Below are 11,006 nucleotides of genomic sequence, written 5' to 3'. Positions count from 1 at the left end.
AACAAAAACATGTGTCTGTCCCATCAAATGCAGTAATCATGAATAATTTAGAAGTTAGAACTATGACCAGGAAAAGAACCAAACGTTAGATTTTGTGTTCTTAAAGAGGAGGCTTTTTCTTAATCCATGATAAATATTGAACCTCAATTACCATTCTACTTCTACATTTCTACCAACTTCTTTTGTTCATTAATCAGTATCGACTTTACAGGAACCTTTTTAAAGTATGGACTAACTGCATAACAAAAATACAGCTGAATCATCATCTATTCTGGTAGCGATATAAGTGTTTTGGCAGCATGACGCATGCTATACCAGATATTATTATTATTCCAATAAACTAAAGGAAAATATATATATTTACTCTATTACTACAATAGATTCAAATATTAAAATTAATATTATCTGAATAAAAAGATATAATAAAAAAAGCATATCAGAAAGCCTTATCAGAATCTATTATTGCAATCTATAGTAACACACTAAGACGGCTAAAGACACTAGTGCCCATTCCCAAAATAATTATAGAGTACACACACAATATATATATATATACTAGCAGAAGACCCGTGCATTGCACGGGTTGAAAATTTCGGTTCTTCTCAATGTTTTTGGATTGTCACTTTTTAAGTTAATAAAAAGTACTTTTGTTGTTTAATTCTTAACTAAATGTAACAGATTTGTTTACTCTATCACTACTCAATACATAAGTATTTTTTCCTAACTCTTCATAGTTACATAAGTATCGTTACTTTTCAAAACATTAATTTTGATGAGCACGTCTTGGAATTGGCTATAGAAATCCTGTCTCATAGAACATTGTATCTTGTTCAACTTCATAAATTATGCAACAACAAATACAACTTAAAAATATAAACAACACAATTAAGAAGATAAACATAAATAAGAACAAAAACCAATATAATTTATGTATATAAAAAGAATTCTTTCATCGCATTAAAATTTAAGGAAGGGAGCAATTGAAATTGAACCGTATAAGATTTTATAGGGTTTTTCACGTATTACAACAAAAATATATTATTATTCAAATGCATAAAATTAAATCTTCTAACATTGAGATAAATAAGAGTCAAAATTGAGAAAAATCATCAGTAATCAAAAGAGTAAAAATTGCTTTAGTTTCATACTTGAACCTAAACAAATAATATCAAGTTTAAAAAAAATTTCATACACATACGCAAGTCGCAAATTTATTGACCTAAGATCTCAAATGCAAGTAATTATCCTAACACAATAAGAACAGAGTTATTATTATAAAATATATAGTTAAACGTATTCTACAGCAAATCAACTATTCATAAGTAAACTGTTCGAATTGAATCACAAGAGCCTGAAAAATATGATAAGTGAACGAAGTTATTAATCCACTCGAAAACAACTTATTAACTAATAATTTGATTATGCGTATAATGTTAATACAACTCCTTGTGTTTTAAAATAATAAAATTATATTGTTACGTAAATTCAAACAAATATCTATAAATTAATGTTATTCTAATATACGTTAATAATACATGGTGTCCTAAATTTTTTTTCTTGTTAAAAATTTTTATTTATAATTGTGCCATTAATATCACAATTGTATATTTAGAGAATTGCGTATTTGACTCTCAAATTGACACTCAAATTGACACGAGAGAGCTAATAAGATCTAAATATTTTTTAAATTACTTTATCCAATAAAAAAACAATCAATCGAATAGAAAATCATGACTGATTTTGTGGTATACACATATCCTTGTCAACACTTTAAGTATATGCCTTAGTAGGAACACTATCAAAAGAAGATAAACACATGCACCAAAAGAGGAAATTATTAATAATATGATACAACTGATAAGTGTCTTAAAATTAATCCAAAACACAAACATATAGAACAGGTAACATTTCAGAAAACTCACTAACACATAGAAATGATTAGTTTGGTGTCACAATACCAATGCTAAAATGATCAAAGATTAGTGCACATTTCCATTTAATTCCTAACAACAGTTCTTTATAACCTCATGGGTAACTGTTTATAACCTCATGGGTAATACTCATGTTAAACTAAGGTAACAATGAGTATTTATAATCCGAAAAGTAAAAAATAATTTAATAAAGGAACAACTGCCAGCCGGAACATTTATTGCACTGAGAGTTAATATTTTGAAACCCTTTGAAAATCTGAGTGAACTCTATGTCTACCTAAGTCCTCAACAGAGGCCCCTGCTGCTACTCGTATAATATCTTCAATAAGTGCAAAGTTCTCCAATATATCAACATGAGCACCACTCTGGGTTCCCCTTCCTTCGAGAAGATTAGCCGGAGCAGCGTCTTCATACTCTCTTACGAACGTTTAGATGCTTGAAGGATTAAAGCGGGTTTTTTCCCGCCAGCCTCTTGCACAAATGAAACCAGCGCTTAAAACAGGAACGGTTTCATCCCAATTGGCATTATAAACTCCATCCTTTAAAAAAGAGTCCTCATCTCCACCAATTGCTGATGTGTCGATCTGAAACGGAATGTAGCATTCCGATTGGAAGGTTGACTTATAAACATAGACTCTTTACGTTGGAATCCCGACCCCATACATAGAGTAAATCTCCATATTTGGAGCATGTGGTAATCTGCAGCAGCAGGACAAAAATATAACACAAACCATAAAGAGAAGTAGTATGAATAAATTACGGATTTTAAAAGACAGCAGGATACGACATTATAGAAGATAGCAAAAGCAGGAATCTATCAATGCCCCAAACCAAGGTAATAAAATGATTAATTACGTAGTAGCTATGTGCCAACAATAGTCAAATTCTAGATTGGCAGTCTTCTTGTGTGCAACTTCTACAAAATGTTACTAAAGCAATTAAGTATAGGATCTCACCTTGTTTCTAAGGGGTTAGACCAATATTTGTAATGCTTGTATTTTGGGTCATCCAAATTATCAGCAATCCCACGAGACAGTTTTCTAATAATAATGTTTATTTAACTCATTTTGTGCACTGTAATAAACTTCATTATTTCTAAATTTATTCCAGAACTTATAGTTATATACTTTAAATACTCAAACTAATTTTAGACATTATACTTATATTATTGCTGTAGCTTTTTCCAACAACAAATTGAAGAAAAGAAAGACCCAATAGAGCAAGGGTCCCAATAAATGAATACATCATAAGAAAACTTAAATAAATCTAATGCCTACTAACCTGTCGAAGCTATTGGATCACCTCACAATTGCCATAATGAAAGCAAAAAGACATCTCCATGACCACAAATCTAGCTTTTCAATTTGACCCATATTCCAATCAGCAATCACTCCCACAAATCATCTCCCTCCCTAAATCCTACCCTAAATCAAGTGTGTATGAGTATTAATAGCTCAATAGTTCAGTGTACATTATAGAAAATTGAGTATTAAAATCAACGGAAAATTACAAAACTCAGATTTAAAACACGCAAACCCCAATGGAAAATCAGGAACACAATTGCAAACTCTAATAAAATCACTGCATACTGAAAACGAAGAACCTAACAGAAAATCGAAAAAGAATCTCTCTTCACGAAGACAGAGTTCAAAAAAAGAATCAAAATTATTCAAAGCTACTATGAATTACATATTAGAAAACCAAATCCAATCTGATGCCTACAATTTCTAGGATATTCAGAGAGCATTTGAAGTGTTTGTATATGGATTGTATATAGATCTTATTATGTGTCTCACTTTCATTTGTGTTTTTTTCACATGCTTCTGTTCCAATTGCTGCTAGAACCAAAAAATTAGCCAGGTTTTAACTAACAAACCTAAAAGAAGTATGCATCTATGTAAAACACAGGTATATTTCTTTAATCTCCAAATAAAAATTAATCAATTAGGAAGTGAAGTAAATAAAGAGTTATCTTTATCTAACCAAAGTAATTAAGTACCTAAAATTAGCTAATTACCATACAATCAAATTAAATATCAATGAAACCCGTTAAACCTTAAAACCCAATGATAGAACAGCACAAGCAATACTAATGAATTAAGTGTTTTGCATCATCCTAATTAAGGCACTTGTTTCCTTTTTACTCTAGGAAGATCAGATACAGATAAAAAATGACAAAAATATGGCCTCATAAAAAGGGATAGTTAAGAATGAAGGCGAAATATATCAAACTTACACTGGGGGCAACAACAGGAAGGCAGAAATTATGCTTCCTGAGCAAGAGAAAAGAAAGTAATTAAGATCAATCATGATATAGTAGATACAATTTAAGTAATTAATTTATAAGAGTACTCCGTACAGAATGGAAGGTAGAAAAAATATTAGAAGTCAAGGCTCTCTGAAACACAAAATAGAGAAAACCCATCATAAAAAAGGGAAGGAATAGCAACTTGCAACAATCCAGGACGAAATCAAGACACAATTTTTCGCACTTCAACTAGGGAAAGCAAAAACAGATCGAAATAACACAATTCTTTAGGGTTTAAAGAATTTTCCACTGTTTTAACACAATAGTTTTTCGAAATTGAAATCATAAAAAGGCATAATACAACAGTTAGAAATATAAGAGATAAATAGCTCCAATCTGAAGCAAATGGTGAAAAAAAAGACAGAACAACAACACTTATTAATTATAGTGTTCAACACCCAAGTAAACAGAAGGAAAAAAAGATTCAGACAAGGAAAAAAGAAATAAATAAAAGAGAGAAACAAAATATGTATTTAGAAGTAAATAATCAAGAAGATAAAATACCATAAAATAAGAAAACCAGAAAAAAAATATATATTGCCACTCAGGTTATATCACTATGGACATAATGACAAATTACTTTTTTATTATGTCTTTGCATGAATTTATAACAAAAATAAATGATATTAATCAATATGGCAACAAAATGCTTGAGGAAAAAGCAAGATGTTGATGAATCTTGATAATCTTGTGTTTTGACCACAATGTATAAGACAACAAAAAAAAGTAGGATGTGATCTTTCAAATATAGAAGGGTACCTGATCAGCAGAGAAAATGGCCCAAGCTAAGGGGCTTGTTGAAGAGAACACTTCCCCTAACCAAACTCACAACACAACGAAGTCCTTGAATCAAAGAGTATCCAGCAGCCAAACCATTAGCAACTACCAAGAATCTGCAAAGTTTTTTAATCCATCAAAAACTAATGAATTTGGACAACAAAACATGCAACACTTTTATTGCTAGAAATTAACATAGAACATAGATAAATAGATACTTACACCAAAGCCTTAACATCAGTGAATTTAGCTTCCTTCTCAAAGGAGAAAAACACCTTCACTTGTGAATCAGTTCCATAAGAACAGTTGCAACAACTCCAAGACCAAGAATCATAAACCTTAACACCAACTCAGCTATCTTGATCCTCTTATCCAACAATTTCAGGTTTGTGCTATGGTACATTGGAGCTGTTCCAGGACTGACACCTACACCCAAATAGCTCATTTTCTCTAGACACTAACAATGCAAAAGAAAACAATGGATATGAACACCAACCATTAAATTCTTCACCACTTAAATAGACACGGGTTTTAGTTCAACACCCAAGAAAACAGAAGGAAAAAAAGATTCAGACAAGGAAAAAAGGAATAAATAAAAGAGAAAAACAAAATATGTATTTAGAAAGTAAATGATCAAGAAGATAAAATACCATAAAAATCAGAAAACCAGAAAAAAAAAAACAATAAACCAGTGAATACAATTGCATCCTATAAATACACTAACTTATTTTACACACATATAAACTTATTCAACAAAACTATCAAAATAGCTATAATAACTAACTTCTTTATCCATTATTAAAAGCCGAAGAAAAGCATGTTCTTCATTCTCCTCCCTATGATCAATTAAACTCCTCATTCCGATGATTCTAAGTGTTATCTTCTAACATTCCTTCCAGGGGGTGAGATTAGAGAGGAGCTTTTTTGAATCAGTTGACACTAAGCATAGTTCATTTGTTTCATCTATCACACAAGCAGCAATACAAACAAAACCACCCAATTTTCAGAAGGAAATCAGAAGGGAACGGATAAACAGGACCAAAAACAATTACTGTTACTGGAACACAACATCTTATATCAAAACAAAAAATCCAATTTTCAAAATAGAATCAGAAAAGAACGCCCAAACAGGGACAAAAACAAATCTTGTTAATTGAAAGGAAACTTGAGTATCAAAGTAAACAAATATCAAAGAATCTGAAATAAGTCATAACCACTACATACCTACATCACAGGAAATTTGGACTGAACAATGAAACACGTCACATGATGGAAGGGGACAGAGAAAGGACAGGGCCGCCGTAAAAATTCCCACCTAACTTGTTGTTTCCCAAGATAAGAGAGCGCAGAGTGACATGAAGCCTAGGCTGATTTCCTCTTGAGAACTACCACCGATCTTTAAATGAATCTGACAAATCAGACCAAAAAAAATTTGTTCCCAGCATCCTTTTCCATGAACCCTAATCGCACAGGTAGCTATATCAATAAGGGTTAGGAAAAGAAAGAAACCTGAAACACCAAGATATCATAGCCAAAAACAGATCCAAGATGGGGAAGAACTGGGAATGGAGATTGAAGCTTACCGAATGAATGGATTGATGAGAGTAAGGCTTGTCAGTCAGTATCCACGCATCTACTGCTCTCAACTCTGTTCTTGCTTCTTCATCTTGAGTCAATCCGTATTCTATAAAAATACTCTAACCAAATCGCCTTCAATGACGTATTTGGAGACTTCATCTCTAAGAGTGATGAGATCCTCTTCGCTGAGATCCTTAGTGACCTTGTTGTCCATGCTTATATCGCAGAGAATCTTGCGAGCTCTGCTCCTTCCGATTCCATGGATGTACTGTAGCGAGAACTCAATTTTCTTGTTGTTCGGAATCTCCACTCCGCCAACTCGAGCGCACTCTATGCTTAACTCTCTCACCTGAGCACACAAACTCAAAAGTAAACAAACAAATTTCAGAAATGTAAGGTAGAGTTTGTTTTATGTTACCTTGGGAGGGTTGAGAACAGGGAAATAGACGGCTCTGGAAAGAGGTCTAGGGTTTGAGATTAGGGCGAGAGAGGGAGCTATAGGCATCGCTAGCGTTTGTGCCATGCTCGAGTTGTTCTTCTTCTTTCTCTGCTGCTAAATAGAAGTAAGAGATAAATAGAAATTAAAACCAAAAAAATCAAAATTGTCTCAACACAACTCCTCATTCCAATGTATTATATTAACATAACAACCCATAAAAGAAGCAAAAACTTTAGCATATAAAATATTAGAGCCACTAAATATATATCAAAAACCAATCTTTAACTTCAAAAAAAGCTAAAAGCTTTTTCTCTTTCTACAATCAACCGGTTCTTCTCATTTCACTTATTCTAAAATATGCATTATCTCAAAAAAAAACATTACTAAACCACAAAAAAAAGAACAAATTAAATATAATTTATATAAATATAAGCAAGAAGAAAAATAAGTCTGGCAAGCTTCAGCTTTATATGAGGAAATTCAAATTATTAGCCTTATTAGCTTCTCTAATAAGCACCCAACCCCAATCTGGTTCAACAAAATACTATCTTAATTAGGAATATGAAAGCTAATAGAATTTAATTAAGCATAAAGCAGAGTTTGTTACACACAGAAAGCATATATATAAGAGGAAATAGGAAATGTAAAAGCATATATACTCCTACTACTGCATGTGGACAGTACTCTTAATGTGAAACAGATGAAAACACATAATCGGTGGCGTTCTGAATTAAGTAATTTCCACACAGAAATTAAAATTTCACTAATTAATCAAGATCCATATTATGTATAGTTATGAGCAGTGAAATTAAGTAAAGGTGATATTGGGTCAGAGAGAGGGAGAATGAAGAGGTACGAACCAGGGATCGCTGGAATATTCGAAGAGCTTGCCTTTGGTAGAGAAGATGATAAGTGCGACTTCGGCAACACATAGCACTGATATTTCGTTTGCCTTCTTCAGCAAACTTACCTATCTACCTATCCTCTGTAACATTGAATCTCCTTCAATCTCCTTATATTCAGCGCATTAAACCTCCTCTGAGAAAATCAATAAACACATCAATAAATTAAACTTTCTTCTTAATTAATTGAATGGTTTAAGCGAAAGGAAACTAACCAAATCGCCTTCAATGACGTATTTGGAGACTTCATCTCTAAGAGTGATGAGATCCTCTTCGCTGAGATCCTTAGTGACCTTGTTGTCCATGCTTATATCGCAGAGAATCTTGCGAGCTCTGCTCCTTCTGATTCCATGGATGTACTGTAGCGAGAACTCAATTCTCTTGTTGTTCGGAATCTCCACTCCGCCAACTCGAGCGCACTCTATGCTTAACTCTCTCACCTGAGCACAAAAATTCGAAAGTAAACAAACAAATTTCAGAAATGTAAGGTAGAGTTTGTTTTATGTTACCTTGGGAGGGTTGAGAACAGGGAAATAGACAGCTCTGGAAAGAGGTCTGGAGTTTGAGATTAGGGCGAGAGAGGGAGCTATAGGCATCGCTAGCGTTTGTGCCATGCTCGAGTTGTTCTTCTTCTTTCTCTGCTGCTAAATAGAAGAGATAAATAGAAATTAAAACCAAAAGAAGCAAAATTGTCTCAACACAACTCCTCGTTCCAATGTATTATATTAACATAACAACCCATAAAAGAAGCAAAAACTTTAGCATATAAAATATTAGAACCACTAAATATATATCAGAAACCAATCTTTAACTTCAAAAAAAGCTAAAAGCTTTTTCTCTTTCTACAATCAACCGGTTCTTCTCATTTCACTCGTTCTAAAATATGCATCATCTCAAAAAAAAAACATTACTAAACCACAAAAAAAGAACAAATTAAATATAATTTATATAAATATAAGCAAGAAGAAAAATAAGTCCGGCAAGCTTCAGCTCTATATGAGGAAATTCAAATTATTAGCCTTATTAGCTTCTCTAATAAGCACCCAACCCCAATCTGGTTCAACAAAATACTATCTTAATTAGGAATGTGAAAGCTAATCAAATTTAATTAAGCATAAAGCAGAGTTTGTTACCCACAGAAAGCATATATATAAGAGGAAATAGGAAATGTAAAAGCATATATACTCCTACTACTGATATTTCGTTTGCCTTCAATCTCCATATATTCAGCACATTAAACCTCCTTTGAGAAAATCAATAAACACATCAATAAATTAAACTTTCTTCTTAATTAATTGAATGGTTTAAGCGAAAAGAAACTAACCAAATCGCTTTCAATGACGTGTTTGGAGACTTCATCTCAGAGTGATGAGATCCTCTTTGCTGAGATCCTTAGTAACCTTGTTGTCCATGCTTATATCGCAGAGAATCTTGCGATCTCTGCTCCTTCCGATTCCATGGATGTACTGTAGCGAGAACTCAATTCTCTTGTTGTTCGGAATCTCCACTCCGCCAACTCGAGCGAATTCTATGCTTAACTCTCTCACCTGAGCACACAAATTCGAAGAAAAATATAAGCAATAAGAAAAATTATTTATAAATCTAATTTATATAAATATAATCAAGAAGAAAAATTATTTAACTTAATTTTCTTGTAGACGTTCTGAACTCATTTCTGTTTCCCTAACTGCGATGCAATCTCAGATCAAAATCCAGCTGGATACTCAATTAATCTCTTATCAATTTCACTCTTATCAAACAAATCCTAATAGACTATTTTGTCTTGCAATCTATATATCCATATGGAAGGTTGTAATTCTGTACCGGTGGTGTAAGTACTGAAGGCAACTCCATGTAGCATATGAACCCATTGAGACTCCAATGACATAGAACTGTGGTCCTAACTCTAACTGATCAGCAGATATATGCCTAGTTCATCTATTAGTTCCTGTATATATGTATATATACACGTTGAGTAACCTTATTCAGCATATGAATATCGTAATTGTATAGTACTACTATTCTGTTTAAGTTGAAAGGGAATGAGTAATTGTACTTGGGGTGCGAGAAAGTTCATCTCTTTGGAGCTTCCAAAACCATGGACAATAATGATCTTGTACTTTGCCACATCCTTAGAAACCCCTCTCAAGATAAGCCAGGTGCCTCCCATCTGAGTTTAATTCTTGGTGAAATCATAGCAAAATCATCTTGGTTTGGAGAAACAACCTTAGTCCCCTGAAACAAAAACCCAACAACATATATAATATTGAAACCATTAAGAATGAACAAATCTTATCAGTGTTTACCTGACAGAAACCTCTGCAGAGTTGTTTTGTCTGAGATTGTGATGGTTTCTTATCACTGAACAATAGTTTAAGGTGATGTCCGAATCTTTTCATCTGTTCTTGATGACTTAGTAGATCCAAGCTATGCTTTTTATTTCTGTGTGCACATCAAATATGAATGGAATGAAAACTGAATTTCATTCATTTCGTTTGTTTAAATCAGAGAAAATCAAACAAAAAGCAATCGGATCGTGGAATTCATGAATTGTTGCGATATGATGAAGGAAAAGGAACAAAAAGTAGACCTTTTGACAACGAAGAGGGATCCCTCGACGTCCTTGCGGCTCTGCAAATGGTAATCGCAGAAAGAAGAGAGAGAAAGCGTTAGAGAGAGAGATAGAGAATGGAATAGATGAAACGAAGGAGATTATAAAGGAACGAACCCATTGGGAAACTCGTAGAAGGTGACGTGTGCAGCGGTGATGAGGATTTCCTCGACGAAGGGATCGATGCGCTGAAGATCAGTGAGGTTGAGGAGCTTGGTGCTGTGCTGGTCGAGATTGGGATGAGCTTCCCGTTCTGAGACATTATGGAACCGCAAACACAAACCCTAGAATTTTGCGGGTTGGGTTTCGGCTTTTGATGTGTTCTATGCCTGAGAGTGAAAATGGAAAAGGGGGCAGGGTTTAGGGTTTGAAACAGCGGGTTCTGCTGGCTTTTACCGGGAAGAAGGAGATCCATAGAGAAATTGATACACTGACACGATGAAGGAAGGAGGAGAGACAG

General features: G+C 33.5%; 1 protein-coding gene and 1 pseudogene across 4 annotated transcripts; both read right to left on the bottom strand.

Moving 5' to 3' along the window:
• Positions 1 to 1,969: 1,969 nt before the first annotated feature.
• On the bottom strand, positions 1,970 to 9,286 carry LOC114927285 (small ribosomal subunit protein uS13c-like). Of its 4 annotated transcripts, none has more exons than XM_072231879.1 (12): positions 9,260 to 9,286; positions 8,445 to 8,576; positions 8,151 to 8,375; positions 7,894 to 8,071; positions 7,013 to 7,147; positions 6,600 to 6,943; positions 6,241 to 6,476; positions 5,239 to 5,442; positions 4,999 to 5,132; positions 4,168 to 4,204; positions 3,213 to 3,355; positions 1,970 to 2,630 (listed from the first exon to the last, which is right to left on the bottom strand). In XM_072231879.1, the coding sequence occupies exons 2-4, from the start codon at positions 8,547 to 8,549 to the stop codon at positions 8,012 to 8,014; spliced, it is 390 nt and encodes a 129-aa protein (XP_072087980.1). In that variant the 5' UTR covers positions 8,550 to 8,576; positions 9,260 to 9,286; the 3' UTR covers positions 1,970 to 2,630; positions 3,213 to 3,355; positions 4,168 to 4,204; positions 4,999 to 5,132; positions 5,239 to 5,442; positions 6,241 to 6,476; positions 6,600 to 6,943; positions 7,013 to 7,147; positions 7,894 to 8,011. The 4 variants fall into 4 exon arrangements, with proteins under 4 accessions (XP_072087980.1, XP_072087981.1, XP_072087979.1 ...); XM_072231880.1 differs by having other exon boundaries at positions 3,213 to 3,350; XM_072231878.1 differs by having other exon boundaries at positions 7,013 to 7,144.
• A 57-nt stretch (positions 9,287 to 9,343) lies between these two features.
• LOC112715261 (uncharacterized) lies at positions 9,344 to 10,561 on the bottom strand (annotated as a pseudogene).
• Between the last annotated feature and the right edge of the window lie 445 nt (positions 10,562 to 11,006).

Source organism: Arachis hypogaea, unplaced genomic scaffold, assembly GCF_003086295.3.
Source record: "Arachis hypogaea cultivar Tifrunner unplaced genomic scaffold, arahy.Tifrunner.gnm2.J5K5 arahy.Tifrunner.gnm2.scaffold_115, whole genome shotgun sequence".
Lineage (NCBI taxonomy): Eukaryota > Viridiplantae > Streptophyta > Magnoliopsida > Fabales > Fabaceae > Arachis > Arachis hypogaea.
This window is presented reverse-complemented; position numbering and strand designations above follow the sequence as displayed.

Coding starts and splice junctions, on each gene's coding strand:
- LOC114927285 (XM_072231879.1), bottom strand. CDS start 8,549: ATGGCACAAACGCTAGCGATGCCTATAGCTCCCTCTCTCGCCCTAATC. Junction 8,376..8,444: donor CTGTTCTCAACCCTCCCAAG/GTAACATAAAAC, acceptor TTTTGTGCTCAG/GTGAGAGAGTTAAGCATAGA. Junction 8,072..8,150: donor ACGTCATTGAAGGCGATTTG/GTTAGTTTCCTT, acceptor TGATTTTCTCAG/AGGAGGTTTAATGCGCTGAA.